The sequence below is a fragment of the Panthera onca genome, chromosome A3 (genome assembly GCF_046562875.1).
Source record: "Panthera onca isolate mPanOnc1 chromosome A3, mPanOnc1 haplotype 2, whole genome shotgun sequence".
Lineage (NCBI taxonomy): Eukaryota > Metazoa > Chordata > Mammalia > Carnivora > Felidae > Panthera > Panthera onca.
The window spans coordinates 126,675,377-126,690,311 of NC_138341.1; the positions used below are offsets into that span (position 1 = coordinate 126,675,377).

The following is a 14,935-nucleotide window of genomic DNA, read 5'->3' on the forward strand; positions in this document are numbered from 1 at the left end:
CCGCTGCGGAGCGCCTGCTCACCCAGGTCCATGTTTCGAGTCCGGGGGTTACACTGCTTGTAACCCTTGCAGCTCCGCAGCTCCATGAGCTGCACGTGCAGCTGGTTGAGGACGTCCCTGTCCAGCGTGTTCACCGCGTTCATCAACTGGTCGGAACAAAAGGTCATCGACATGGTGAGTGCAGGGATCCCCCCGGCTTCCGCCAACCGGGGGACTTCCCTCGGGCGGCGGGGGGAGCGGAGGTGTGCTGGGATGGTGACCTTTATCCTGCCGGGGCTGGAGTTGGGCGCAGTCCGTACTGCCTTGTGCCTGCAGCCCCTCCAGGCGCTCTCCACCCACCGTGTGCTTCACTTTCCTGACCAGTGGCTCCAGGAGCTCACGGTTGCCCTGTGGCTCTAGACCTTCATTCACTGCCCCGCCCCCCTCCCCGCCCCTCTCCTCTTGACTGCAGAGCGGCCACTTGGTGATGGGTGGGGGAGGGGGCCTGTGTCCTTGCCTCATCTGGGAGCTACTGGTGAGGGACCTGCCGTGCTTTGACACCCCCTTTGTAAAATATGGGCACGACCCACCTAAGGAGAAAGACCGGGAGCCGTATGGTAGTGACAACAAAGAACAAGAACGTGGAGTTGCTGGCATTTAAAAATCAGGTTCCCTATAAAGCGACTGCAGGCTTTTGTTGAAACGCAGATCGGACAGTACCGAGGCCACACTAGTGTGAAGGGCCCCGTGGGGACCGTGTGGTTCAGAAGGGACACGTGCAGTCCACTCGCCAGAGGCTTGTGGCTCCTTTTGTCTTACATGTTCTGGGCCACTTTGGTCACAGACGTGTTCCGATGATTAAATACACGGAAACACTTAAGATGGTGCCCGTGAGCGCTGGCTGTGTCCCGTTATCTGTGTGGTCCCTGCAGGCGCCCAAGTGTGCAGGGTTTGCTCTGATCCTAGGGGCCCCCAAAGCCCTCCAGTTCCAGGGGTCTTCGACATAAAGCCTGTGTCATCACCCCCAGGTGCCTGAGTTAGAGGGGGAGGCTGTATAGGACCCAGATTACAGGGGCAGCAAGATGGAGGGAGAGGGCCCCGGTGTGCATCCAGTCCCTTCAGAACTCACTTCTGCCTCAGGGACCCCGTGGGACTTGAAGATTCACCGTCACTTCCTCAGGGGTCCCAGCCCTGCGGCACCTGTGTGGCCCACGCCCCCCACGTCTCCAGCCTGTGAGGTGTGTACCTGGTAGGGGTCTGTGTTGAGATCAAAGTACTCCAGGAAGCCGGTTGCGAATTCGCAGAAGAGGAAATTGTGGGTCTCGTTGATGGTCCGCATGCACCAGTAGGTGTTGTTGTTGGCGCTGGTGCAGGCACAGAAGGGCCCCACTGCCAAGGGAAGGGACAGCGGGCCCAGAGTGAGCAATTCCCGCCTGGGACGGGCTCCCTCCCTGGGCCTCTTTCTGTCTGGATCTGGAGCCCCTGCTGTCAGGGAACCCGCCCCGAGAGGCTCCGGGCTGGGGGCCAGCGGTCCCCATCCTGCCCCCGCCTGCCCGCTGGCTCACGTGTCCAGAGCGGTGCCGTCTGCCAGTGCTGGTTGTCGTGTGTGAAGCACGTGAGACCCGGCATGCTGCACGTGTCGTTGTTCTGCAGTCGCTTGAGCAGCTTGCGAAGTTTCTTCTTGCGCTTCTGCTCCCGCAGCAGCCACACCTTGTCCTTCTCCTGCAGACCCTTCCTAGGGGCACACAGGGCCACACCCCTCACACCTCCCTCGACCCCCACCTGCAGCCTCCTGGGGAGCCGTGACCCCGAGCCTCTGCTCTTCCTGCCCAGAGCCGGATGCACAGCCAGCCGGGGAGGGGGCCCCAAGCGAACGACCCGAGACCGACCCACTGCTGATCTGAGGCCCCCTTGCGGCCTGCTCGGCGGGGCTGCAGCACCTCCTCCAGCCGCGAGGGGGCGCCGGAGAGCCACTCTGGGAGTCCCGCCTCTTCCAGGGCTGTGCTGACCTCCCAGCAAGGGCCAGGACCTCTTCTGTTCGCTTTATTAGCTCCCCTGAGCCTTAAGCCGCCCTTACCTGAAAGGATGCAGACTGGAGCCTTTGTGCTTGAGGCGACCTTTGTGCTGGGTGTGGTAACTGTAACAGACCAGGGCAACTCGTGTGTGTGTGTGTGTGTGTGTGTGTGTGTGTGTGCGCGCGCGCGCGCGCAAACCGCGGTGCCCTGGGGTCCCCGACCCACTTTCTGGGGGCAGTGCTGGGGTGGGAACCATCCCTAGCGTGGCAGCTCCCTGGCTGGCTGGCTCCTTTCTGCAGATGCCAGCTGGGGCCCTGGCTGAAGGCCTCAGGCCAGGCTTGGAAGGTCGGGGTGGGTGTCAGCGGGGACTGGAAGCTGCGCCTGGCTCCCCATGGCTTCAGCCTTATCCTCTCCAGGTTGGGGGGCCCCCCCAGACCCGCGCCCACCCCTTGCCGGCTCAGGGCCAGCCCCAGGGGAACCCGTGTTTTGCAAGCCTCTTCCGGAAGGTGGCAGAGACTGCGGATGCGCCGTGTGGCGCCGGCGCCACCGGCCACCTGTGCCGATTTCAATTGAAATAGGACCCCAAGCTCAGTTCCTCGGTTATACTGGCCACGTTTCAAGAGCTCAACAGCCACATGTGGTTGGTGGCTGCCCTAGCGGACAGCACAGATGCAGCCCAGCCTGTCATCACAGCAGTTCTGCTGGACGGTGACCCCCCGGGCTGGGGTTCCCCGAGCTGGCACTGTGCACCTCGGGCCACAGGACTGTTCGGGAAGGGCAGTGGGCGGAGTCTCCTTCCCCTCCTGGAAGCCGGCCCCACACAGCGAGCGCGCTCCTCCGACCACAGCGCCTACGCCTGGCGTCTGGCTGGCCACCTGAGGGCGGTGGTGTCAGCCCAGGGGACAACGGGCACCTGAATTATTACCGATTTTTCCCCTTGCTCCGAGGGAGGAGATAGGGATCTAAAGATAATGCGAGGAGTCACAGAGGGGAGGCTGTGTGTCCCCAGGAGGAGTCCTGCAGGAGCACTAGGGGCCTTCCCGGGGTCTCCTTGCTACTCACCTGATTTTGTGACAGTCACATTCTTCTGGCCGCTTTTTCTTCAGGTGGCCTCGGACTTCCCTCAGGTTCTTAATTTTGTTCTGCAGGGTTTCGATCTGGGGCAGAGAGCAGGCAAGGGGGCCGTGAAACTCTGGGGGGCTGGGTGAGCAGGGACGGCCTGATGGGGTCCCCGGCCACAGCCTGCACTTGTGGCTGCTGAGGGGTCCTTGGTCCCTTCCACCTGCTGAAGTGACCAGGCTCCCGAGAGCTGGCTGAGCCGGGAGGACCCGTCTTCCCCCCTGGGCTGGCGGAAGGGCTGAGGGTCGTGTGAGCATCTTAAAAGCAAGAAGGGGGGTGAGGTGAGCACGCTGCCCCCTCCCCGAAGGTTCTGGGGAAGTGTCGCTCCCGGGGCCGGGCCTCGCTGCCTCCCGGATGTGGCTGGTGGCCCTGCCGAGCTCGTGGTGGTGAGAAGGTGCCCCCTGCCCAGACCCCCCTCACCTCGTGGTCAATGTGCAGCTTGTGGTCTTTCCAGGCCTGCAGGGACTGGTACAGGCCCAGGTCGCACTGGACCGTGTCATTCTCGAGGATGTAGCACCTGCCCGGGAGAAGGGGTCACGTGTGCCGCTGAGGGGGCCGAGCCAGGGGCCCGAGGCGGGGGCGTCCCTGCCAAGGCCCCCCCTGCCCCCCGCCTGGACTCTCACCGGTGTGTGACTTTAATGGGGTTGGGGGCTGAGTAGTCCGGGAGGCCCCCCGTGCCGCTGAAGTCTCCGGGGTCCTTGTCGTCCGGATCCTCAGGGGCCCCCGGCCAGTGCCGCTTGGTAAGGTTGCGGGACTGGGGTGCGTCGTCCAGGCCTCTGTGGTGCACCCCGCCATCCGCCTCGATGGCCACCGAGCGGACGGAGCGGTTCCGGGCGTAGCCGGTCTTGTACTCTGTGGGCGTCAGCGGGTGGCTGGGTGAGGGGGGCTGGGCAGGCTGGCTGGGCTCCCTGGGCCGCGGACTATTGATCCGGACGCTTGGAAAGGACCCCCGTGGGTTCAGTTGGGGAAACAAGGCTCGGGGCTAAGGAGGAAGAGGCTTGGGATAGTCCCCAGAAAGAGCTGAGCGTGGATACACACGGCCTATCCGCGTGATGGGATGTTTGGCGACAGAGGAACACAGCCGTGATGCAAGCTACCGCGTGGGTGGGCGTCATGCTCCGCGAACACGGCCACACGTGCGAGGTCCCTGTCGTGTGGGCCTATTTGTTTGGAATGTCCAGAGTAGGTAAAGACATAGGCACCGAGAGCAAGTTAATGGCTGCCGTGGGATGGGGGGCAAGGCAGTAATGGGGTTCCCTTTCCGGGTGATGGAAGGTGTTGGAACTGGATCGAGGCAGTGATACACCACCCTGTAAACGCTTCTGAATTCCATGCTTCTGAGTCGTAGACTTTAACTTTGTAGACTTTACCAATTTTACAAACTTTTAAAACAACGGTAGTCTTTAGGTTTGTAAAAATGGTAAATTTTCCGGTGTGTGAACCTCAATAAAAAAAAAAAAGAAATGAAAAGACAGGATGTGGATATGAAATCATTCAATGAGGAGACTGAATCGGTTACTCAGAAACTTCCCAATGAAGAGAAGTCCAGGGCCAGATGGCTTCACTGGTGACTTCTACCGGATATTTCAAGAAGAATTAATACCAGCCTTTCTCAAACTCTTCTAAGAAACCAAGGAGGAGGGAACACGTCCAAACTCATTTCACAGGCCACCATGACTCTGACACCAAAAACGGGCAAGGACGCCACCAGACAGGAGAATTACAGGCCAGTTTCCCTCACGGACACAGATGCAGAACCTCTCAGCAAAAATATTAGCAAGCCGAATTCAACACTACATGGAAAGGATCCTACACCGTGATAAAGTGGCCTATTACTCCCGGGATGCGAGAATGTTTCACCATCTGCCAATCAAGCCATGTGATACACTGCATTTAACAGAATGAGGGAGGAAAATCGTGTGATCAGCTCAGTGGGTGCGGGAAAAGCATTTGACAAAACTCGCCAGCCATTTAGGATAAAAAACTGGTAAGAAGGAGGTTACCAGCCAAAATGTATAAAAACTTATACAACTCAATAACAAAAAACCACAAACAATCTGATTAGAAAATGGACAGAGGACCTCAACTGACCTTTTTCCAAAGACGACATCCCGATGGCCAACAGGTGCATAAAAAGGTCCTCGCCATCAGGGAAATGCAAATCAAAACCACAAGGAGATATCGCTCTACACCTGTTTGAATGGCTGTCATGAAAAAGACCAGAAATAACAACTATGGCGAGGATGTGGAGAAAAGGGAACTCTGTTGGGGGGGAATGTAAGTCGGTGCAGTCGCTGTGGAGCACAGTATGGGGAGTCCTCAAAAACTAAAAACAGAACTGCCATACGATCCAGCAATTCTGAGAGTTTTCTCTGAAGAAAACGAAAACACTAACACAGGAGATCAGTGCCCTCCTCTTTGCTGCATACTGTTTACAACGGCCGAGACACGGAAACAGCCTGGGTCCGTTGATGGAAGAACAGTACAGAAAACGTGCTGTGTGTGTGTGTGTGTGCGCGCGCGCACACGGGTGTGCATGATGGAATACTATTCAGCCATAAAAAAGGATCAAAATTTGCCATTTGCGACAACATGGACGGACCTCGTGAGGTATTATGCTAAGTGAAACAAGTCAGAGAAAGACAAATACCACCTGATCTCACTTCTACGTGGAATCTAAAAATAAACCCCAAACAAGAAAAGCACGAGCTCAAAGATACACAGAACAGACTGGCGGCTGTGAGGGGGGCGTGGGGTCAGGAGTGGGCAAAATGGGTTAAGGGGGTCAAAAGGTACAAACTTCCCGTTATAAAACAAGTAGGTCCTGGGCATGTACCCTATAGGAAAGTTGCTAAGAGAGCAGATCTTCAAAGTTTTCATCACAAGAAAAAAAGTTTTTGTAATTGTACGACGATGGCTATTAGCTACTTACAGTCATTTTGCAACGGAGGCAAATATCGAATCGTTATGCTTCACACCCCAAACTAACACGATGTTCTATGTCAACTACACCTCAAGAAGAAACAGAGACGCTAAAGAAACCCCATTAATTTGAATCGGAAAAGGAAAAAGCTAGGTGGCGGTCTCCTGGATAGAAGAGAGAGCAGCGTAGGGAGGTTTCTCAGCTTTTCTTAGCTTCTCTGTTTGGCCAGCAGTGAGCTGGATGCTGTCCCCAGCCAGGCAGCGACATGGGGTTCCGCGGCATCTTTCCACGTTCTAAGTCAACGACTGAAAACTGAGGGTGTGCGGGCTAAAGCCAGAGCCCAGATTTCTCGCATCTTCTATATATTAAAAGACAAAATTATTTTTTGAGAGAGAGCGAGTGAGCGAGCGCATGTAGGGGAGAGGGGCAGAGGAAGAGAGAGAGAGAATCTTAAGCAGACTCCATGCTCAGTACTGAGCCCGATGTGGGGCTTGATCCCAGGACCTTGGGATCGTGACCTGAGCCAAAACCAAGAGTCAGACACTCAACTGATGGAGCCACCCAGGTGCCCCTAAAAGACAAAGTCGATCACGTTGCTAACACTTGAGAAAAACGGGGGTGGTGGTCACGCAGGAGTGCAGATTTCCAGCTTCTGAAGCGAAAACCACAAAGAAGTGCCTGCCTGCATGGCGCCCACAGACCTGCACGGTAGGCCCAGGCAGGAGCTGAGGCCGCCCCTTTAGACGGGCGGTCTCCTCTCCGTCCCTCAGGTCTGGCTCTGTCACGCCTCACGACTGTAACCCCACTGGTCTAAACGCACATCTTTTTGGAGAAGGCCTGGAGCTCCGCACGGCCCGGGGCTCTGCTGGGTTCCCGAAATGGCCACCAGGTGGCGCCCAAGGCACAAGAACTGGGCTGGAGGCGGGCGGCGGTGGCCTCCAAGAACCCAGGATGGGACTCCCTCTCCAGGGGGCCCCGGGGCCCTGGGCTCCAGGATCTGCTCCTGCTGTCCCCACCCTTGGGGCAGATGTTTCTATCTTTCAGTTCTCAGACTCCTTCTATCAGAATCACCTGGGCCAAGGGATCTGGGGGCCCAGATCCAGGAGAGGCATCTCTTAGCACAACCTTGGGCCTTTTCTGGCCCCAGGCAGCCCCCTCCGTGGCCCTTTCCTCCCTGGGTTAAGTCTCCCTGAGGCCACGATACCTGGGCCCGTGATGCACAAAATCTGAACCGGTGTCCCGGTGGGAGGTCACGCCTGCCCACGACGGCCGTGAGACAGACACACAGCGGGTCCTTTCTGCCCCTTTTGTCTTGCTTGTGCAGGAATCAAGTGCTTTGTATCTTCCCACCTCCAGCCCCAGCCAGAAACCCAAAGATTCCCCACGCTGTGGCCTAAGGGCCGAGTCTGACCCTCTGCCCGGGTCTGTAAATAAGCTACCGAGCCCATGGCTCTTTCCTGGCTCCAGAGGCAGGACTGAGAGGTCGACAGGGACACTATTGAGCCTGCAAAGCCTCAAATATTTGCTCTCTGGTTCTTTACGGACAAGGCTGCTGGCCCCTGTGTGAACCTTTGCCTGGACTTGAAGCCCCGCCGCTCGCTCTCCTGGTCTCCCTAGCGGTCCTTGTTTCCATGCTCCCACAGGGGCCCCTCCCCCCAACCCCGTATGCTGGGCACGGAGGGGCCTGGTAACCCCGTGGCCGAGGGCATCGGCTCTGGAATCTGACCGTCGGATGCCGGTGCTGAGCAAATGCGTGCCCGCGGACAATGCGGCTAACTCCTGAGCAGCTGTGTTCCCACGACGGTCCCTGCCCTACAGGGCTGTGTCGCAGGGTGACGCGAACGGAACCGGTCACTTTCTCAGCACCGGGAAGCTGGCATCGAGCGGCCGCTCTGTGGTCCGGGGACCCCGCAGCTGTGACATCCTCGTCCAAGGTCGCAAGCCGGGCCCATCCGCCTCCCCGGGGCTCTCCGGGGCTGGGACCCACAGGGCCTTCGTGCTCCTTCTTCCCAGACCTAGAGCCTCAACCTCTTACTTCTCCCCGCTGAGCTCTTACTTACACGCCCGCCAACCGCCCACCCGCTCCCTCCTGGTCACGTCACTCTTTTCACTTCCTCCACGAATCTTTCACCGACGGAAGTGGTCTTCCCGGACCTCGTCTCCTCCATGAGGCCCGATCGGCATCTCTTCCGGCCGCTGGCACGTGATAGGGCTGCAGATTCGCCGGGAGCCTAAGCGAACGCCCGCCGGCCGCCTGGGCCCATCGCCAGCGGCCCGCCCTCCGCCCCGTTCTGAGCTGGCTGGCTCCGCCTGGCTTCCTCCCACCACAGCTGGCATGTCCGTGGACCAAGGCGCGCTGGGGTCCGAGCTGCTCCAAACTGGGGCTTCTTAGCCTCACAACTGCTGACGTTTTCAGGCCAGATACTCCTCTGTTGGGAGAGACTGTCCTGTGTGTTGCAGGGGGCTTGGCAGCATCCCCGGGGTCTACCCCCAGGGGCCAGGGGCCAGGGGCATCCCCCCATCATCACACAGCTGCGACAGCCACAGGAATGTCTCCATATTGGGGACCAAACTGCCGGGAGGCTGAGAAGCCTGCTCCGGGCCGGCTGCTCACAAGGGGTCAGGAGATGCCTTTGCTGGAGGCACCGGCAGGAGGAAGAACGTGGGGCCAGGGGATGAGGCTCAGGCCCCCAAATTGGCCGTGTGACCCGGGCTTTCCTGTCCATCCTAAGGAGGGTCACCCGCCTTGGTCCCTGGGTTGCCGCGAGGTACACTTGAGATAGGACTTGGACGTTACGCCGAACTCGCGTGGGAACCTGGGCTGACTTGAGTCTCGGCTGTCTGGGTGCATTTTCTTTCCTCTGAGCATTAACAGGGGCGGGGGGCGGCGGTGCGGGGGAAGCTTAACTGAGTCCCAGCTTCTCATATTGTTTAAAGATCATGGGGGCGCCTGGGTGGCTCAGTCAGTTAGGCGACCGACTTCGGCTCAGGTCACGATCTCCCTGTCTGTGAGTTCGAGCCCCCGGGTCGGGCTCTGTGCCGACAGCTCGGAGCCTGGAGCCTGCTTTGTACTGTGTCTCCCTCTCTCTCTGCCCCTCCCCCACGCATGCTGTCTCCCTCTCTCATAAACAATTAAACTTAAAAATTAAAACAAAAAGATCATGCACCGAGCCGTGGGCCAAAGCGAGGAGACGTCGGCTGCGTAATTCAATCTGGAAGCCAGTCGTCTTGTTCGGCTACAAAAGATTAACTCGGCAGCCACGAAGCAGCCTGTGGGGCAACGTGACGGGGGGCCGTCAGGGGAAGTGCTGTTGGAGGCAGGAGCACGGAGGCAGCCCCCTGCTTCGCTTCGAGGGCGTCCTCTGCCGAGGCTCGGCGGGGGGGAGGGGGCTGTGGGGACCACCGAACCCCCCGCCTCTAACTGGCAACACGGGAGCACCATTCAAGCCTTGAAAAAGGAAGGAAGTTCTGACCCAGGCTACACCCTGGATGAGCCCTGAGGACGTCGTGCCGAGTGAAAAGAGCCAGTCTCGGGAGGACACGGCATGTTCCACGTACACGAGGTCCCTAGTGCGGTCAGACGCACAGAGATGGAAAGGCCAAGCGAGGTGGCCGGGGCAGGGGAGTGGGGAGGGACAGTTACAGTTTCATGGGGACAGAGTTTCGGTCGGGCAAGGTGAGGCAGAGCTCTGGGGGGGTGGATGGGGGTGACGGTCGCACGCCCACGTTGTGCACTTAGAAATGGTTAGAATGATAAACTTTATGTGTGTTTTGCCCCAGAAAACAAACCAACACAAAACACCTCAGAACTACAACCTAAGTAGCTTGGCTGTCCTTGGGTCGGGGGGCCAGAGGAGTGGGTGGCGTGGGAAACTGCCCAGCTCTGGAGGGGACACTTCTGGCCAGAGACCCAGGCCTCTGAGCGCGTTCAAGGCACAGGGGCGTTCTTTCAAGGGGGAGCTGAACCTCGGAATGGGGCCGTGACTGGCCCAGAGTGATGGGAGTTTTGCAGGAGGATCCAAGGGGACTTGGGTTCCACCTTGCCTGCTCGTTGTCCTTCCTCGGCCCCTGCTGGGAGCGAGCCATGAAGTCTGGGACGGCTCTCTCCGTTGGGATGGGGGCTCTTCCCCACTCGTCCACACTACAGTCGACTCTCATTATTGGAGGCTGTTCTATGAGGTCACCTGAACCCTGAGTTGGCCGATACCGCAGCACTGCTCCCAAGGGGAAACACGGGGTTAGGTTCCCGCCAGCCTCCGGTCACGACATTTTGGTCCACTCTCGGCCTAAGGCCTTGTTTTACGCGTGTTCCCGTTTAGTATATAGTGTGGTTTCTTTACCACCGAACTCAAGGCCAACAGCACGGAATCTCGTGCCTGCAGGAAGCTCATCTGACCCTCATGTCTTCTCCTAGGGGTGCCGCTCGGCCTTCCCGTACTTACGAACCACATGGCACTTCGGCACCAGGCTTGGGGGCCGCGGCGACTCGTGAAGCCGCCAAGCAAAAGCACCAAGTCCAAGAACCGTGACGCTAAATGCACGGGCGAAGGACTTGCCTGCAGCACGAGAGCTGAAGCCCGAGTCCTCCTCAGCTGGGAACGTGCATGCCGGGGGGACTCAAGAAGTTCTGCCGCCCCACACGTGCCGTGAACGCCCGAGAAAGCACCCCGCGTACTGATTTGGGGGGCTACGAGTGAATCTGAGACATGGGATCCACAAGTAATGGGGACTGAGTGTATCAGGCGCTCTCCCTCCACGTCCCGTCCGGAGCCCGACCTCTGCTTCCTTCCCCGCCGCTGTCCGGTCCCAGCACCACGGCCTCTCGCCAGGCCTCCGCCCGGTCTCCTGACGGGCCTCCGGCTCCAGCCCCCCCCCCCCCCCCCCGTCCCCTCACGTGGCCCGAGCCCCCATCCCAACGGCTGCCGGAGGAACCCTTGAAAACACAAATCTGATCCCAGCTCTTCCGCTCAAAACCATCCCGTGGCTTCTCGTCTCAGAGGAAGGGCTCTGAGGGGCCCCTCGCCCGCCGCCCTCTCCCCTGCTTCAGCTCCTGCTCTCGGCACGCTACCAAATGGCCTTCCCCCCTTTAGTCTCGTCCCGGAGGGCCGCCGGGCACTGGCATCCGCGTCTGTGGGGCTGGGCGAACGCACGGACGGGGCTCCCCAGGCACGATCGCGCCCCCCCCTGCCCCGCTCCGCCCCCGGGGCCGCCACACTTACTCTTCTTGAAGAACTTCTTCCTGCGCCCGGCCAGGCTGAGCTTGTAGTCGCTGCCGGCACAGAGGCAGGCGTCGCCACCCTGCCCGTAGTACTTGGGCACCAGGTTGGAGAGGGCCCTGCCTCCCGGCCGCGCGGGGGCCTTGCACCTGTGCAGCTTCAGCTTCCCCGACGCGTCCTCCACGCACTGCCACTTCTGCGAGACACGGCGAGGGCCTCAGGCTCCGCGGCCGCGACCGCCCCGGAGACGTCCCGCTCCCCGCCGCCCTCGCTGGGGCCCCGGGACCGCCGCTGGCCGCTCGGTGCCCCACAGACACACGTCTGTCGTGGGGGGAGCGCAGAAGGGGCACCGGGGCCGACACTTGGTGGCTGGGCACGAGCCCCAGCCACAGGGAGGCCCCCCAGGGGAGGCACCGGGCCGGCGAGAGGGGGTGGCTGCTGAGGCTGGGGTCCGGGAGGCCCCGGAGCGGTAGCTGGGGCTCCGGACCGATGCCTCCCCCGGCTGGTCCAGGGCCCAGCCCCCACCCGCAGCGCTCTCTTCCTTTGGGGTAAAGCAGTGCGCCCTGATAATCTGTTCTGAAGACGCTCATGCCTGCCGCTGCCCTGGGACCGCCCGACCTCCCGTCTGGGCGGGGGACAGATGTGCAAAGGGGGGGAACGTGCCAACACTCCGGGGGGACAAGGGCCCTTGGCTCAGCAGCTCACTCCTTGTGGCTCGGAACTGAAACTGGAGCCCTTCTGGGATGTCCCCAGCACGCAGCTCCGGGAGGCCAGGGGTTTCCGCTGGGGGCATTCAGGGCCATCGCTCCAGGGCCTGGATCAGCGCTCGGCAATGAAGGGACCGGCATAACCCAAAGCTCTTGTCCCGAGGCACAGACTGGCTTCCGCAGCATGGGGAGGGGTCTGGGGCTTACGAGCAAACGGGGTGGGGACACGGCCACGGGGATGGGCCTCATTCTGAGTCTGGCGATAAGATGGGGCCGCCCCCGCTTGTGAGAAACGCACCCAGCCGGGCCTCGGCCTTGGAAGGCCACAGGCTATGGTGAGCAATGGGATCCAAAGGCCCTGGTTTTACTCGTACTTATGGGCGCAGTGGGCACACATCACCAGGCCCGAGTTACTGTGGGGGGGGGGGCGGCGGGCTCATAGTACCAGCCGGCAGACTGAGGCAGGGACACACGCCCCACACCCCTTGAGCCGGGCTGCCCTGCCTGCTTCTCAGTTCCTCTGCCCTCCCCTCCCCTCCCCTCCCCAGCTCCCCCGGCCGTCTAGGCCTCAGAAAAGCCAAGTTCAGACTCTTCCAACATCACTCACAGCCCCTGCTATCTCTAAATACTATCTGCTTGTAATTTTCTTAATCTTTCCCTCGCAATCAACTCACTTTTTAAACACCTATATTTATTTAAAAAGGCAATTTCCTATTGCTCCTATAAATGAGAAGCCGGCCTCACTGGCTGTGCGGGCCCGAGGGAGGAGGCCCCGGCCTGGGCTGCAGCGCGGAGGGCCGGCCCCTGGGAGGGACGACGGAGGGCAGGAGCCCCCAGGGCACCAGCCACACGGCCTCACCTGTCCCAGCTGCTCGCACGCGGTCTGGTACTCCGCCCGCTGACACAGGTCTTTCACGCGCTGGTATTTGGGCAGGAAGTTCTCCTCCTGAGCATCCACCTTGTTGTCCCTCTTGTGAAGCAGTTTGCTGTGGGGCAGAGAGCGGGACACGCGGCTGGCCGCTGCGCTCGGAAGGAGCCCGCGGCCGCCCGGGGGGCGGACCCCACGCAGCCCGTGTGACGTCACCACGGAGGGTGCAGGGACTGTCACGAGGCTTAAGACATGGGAATTCGCCAAGAAGCCTCCCAAGTTGCAGGAGAGTCGGCAACACGTGAGAAAACGTTCGGAGCATCGCACGGGCAGGAGCACAGGTCTGAAGGGTCCACGTGGCCTCCAGACTCAAATTCCGTACGAGGCCCGGGGACAGCGAACGGGCTTCCTCTGTGTCTAGGGGGCCGTGGACACGTATCTGAGCAGGGATAGTAAGAGCTGTGGTCTCTCTCCTGCCCCGGCAGTGAGATCTTCGATGCCACCGGTACAAGGGGCGGGGACGCTGCCAGGAGCTTCCCGGGATGGGCAGGTGGGGGGCCCTCAAATGCCCTGGGCGGGGGGCGGGGGGGGCCTCTAGGACCTGGCACTTACCCTCTCTCCACCAGGAAGGAGTCCCGCCAGACCCTCACCTTCTTCTTCAAGTGAAACCTGGAGGGAAAAAAGCCCACTTTCACCTTCCCATCGACGTTGGGGCCTCCCACGTCCCCCCATCTCCGGGAAGCGGGGATAGTTGGGGTGCGTGGGCCCAGCTGGGCGCAGGAGGGACCTGGGTGCTCACACCCCACACTGAGCTGAGCTACATCTCCCCCGGAGCGGAGATATGGGTCTGAGGGCCCCCCCGGGGCAGAAGTGGCCGGCGGGGGGCTAAGCTTGTCAGGTCTTGGGGGGGGATTTCTTCTTTGATCCTTTACAGTTGGGCGGTGAATTTGAGTGTGGGTTTCATGCAATCTCACTCTATTGCCACGTCCCAGGGAGAGGCTCGGGTTGCCGGAAGAAGGTTCCATCCTGCCCCCGACTCCCAGGGGTCCCGGCTCCCAAGCCAGTGCCCCAACTGCTGCCCCAGATGTGCCCATTTTACACCCGTACAGCTCAGAACACCTCACAAAGGAGGAGGCTCAGTGGAGGTGGTCCCCCCAGAGAGCAGGCGACGGCACCCCGCACGGCTGGAGCTGCTGAGCTGCCTTCGGGCGCAAGCAGGGGCTTCCGCCGCCGTCAGCACTCTGGGGCCGTCAACCCGGAGGGCAGTCACGGTGCCGGCCACCAGATGTCGCCGTGACCACGCCGGTGGCCGCGTCCTCCTTTCCCGTCCCCACCAGACCCCGCTCACCTCCCCACCGGACTGGTTTTTGTTCTTGTTCACGTCACTGCCTCTGGGACACCTGGGGACGTGTTCCCATCGTCCCACCGAGCACTGAAACCTTCGAGCTCGGGGAGGAGGCGTCAGAGCCTCTGACCGGGAGACCTCGACGCCCAGACTTGCAGAGAGACCTCTAGCCAGTCGCTTGCTCTCTCTGGGGTCCGGTTTCCAACCCGGCAGAACGGGATGCTAGTAACGCCTGCCTCACTGGGTCTTGTGATGATCAAAAGGGCAAGTCCCCCTCCTCACCGATTCACCGGCCGTTCCGTGTCCAGCAGCTTGAGGATGGACTTTCCATCCATGTCCGAGGGGATGTCCAGACCTGCAATGTCCAGGATGGTGGGGGCCAGGTCGATGTTGAGGACGATGTGGGGGTTCCTGAGGGAGGCGGGGAGAACAGGGCTCGGCCACCCGGGCAGTGGTGCCCCAGCCTCGCTTGGGGGAAGGGCGGCTGGAGGGACGGAGGTCGCCCGTGGCTCACGCCCCGAGGGTGGGGAAGCGGTGATCTCCTCACTCGCCCGCACCCCAGCCCTCCGGGCCCCCTTCTGCGGCCCCAATTCAGCCGAACCCCACCTTCTGCGCACTCCACACTTGCCGCCGGGTACCCGGATTAACGGGCCTCCACTTGGCTACTTCGGCTGGCAGTGCCCTCCCTGCCTCCCACCGCCTGAACAAAGGACACCCGCCTTTAGGAGCCGCTCTAGACCCTGGTCCTGCCCCCAGACCTGTC

General features: G+C 60.7%; 1 protein-coding gene across 3 annotated transcripts in view; it reads right to left on the reverse strand.

Moving 5' to 3' along the window:
* SULF2 (sulfatase 2) overlaps positions 1-14,935 on the reverse strand; it is a 117,530-nt gene that overhangs the window by 2,763 nt on the left and 99,832 nt on the right. For all 3 annotated transcript variants that reach the window (XM_078444018.1, XM_078444019.2, XM_078444020.2), the window contains exons 8-18: positions 14,455-14,583; positions 13,440-13,496; positions 12,819-12,945; positions 11,256-11,448; positions 3,737-3,965; positions 3,534-3,630; positions 3,057-3,151; positions 2,057-2,116; positions 1,545-1,714; positions 1,226-1,368; positions 23-146 (exon numbers count right to left, since the gene is read on the reverse strand). In XM_078444018.1, coding sequence (XP_078300144.1) covers positions 23-146; positions 1,226-1,368; positions 1,545-1,714; positions 2,057-2,116; positions 3,057-3,151; positions 3,534-3,630; positions 3,737-3,965; positions 11,256-11,448; positions 12,819-12,945; positions 13,440-13,496; positions 14,455-14,583 — 1,424 coding nt within the window. The remainder of the gene's footprint in view (positions 1-22; positions 147-1,225; positions 1,369-1,544; positions 1,715-2,056; positions 2,117-3,056; positions 3,152-3,533; positions 3,631-3,736; positions 3,966-11,255; positions 11,449-12,818; positions 12,946-13,439; positions 13,497-14,454; positions 14,584-14,935) is intronic.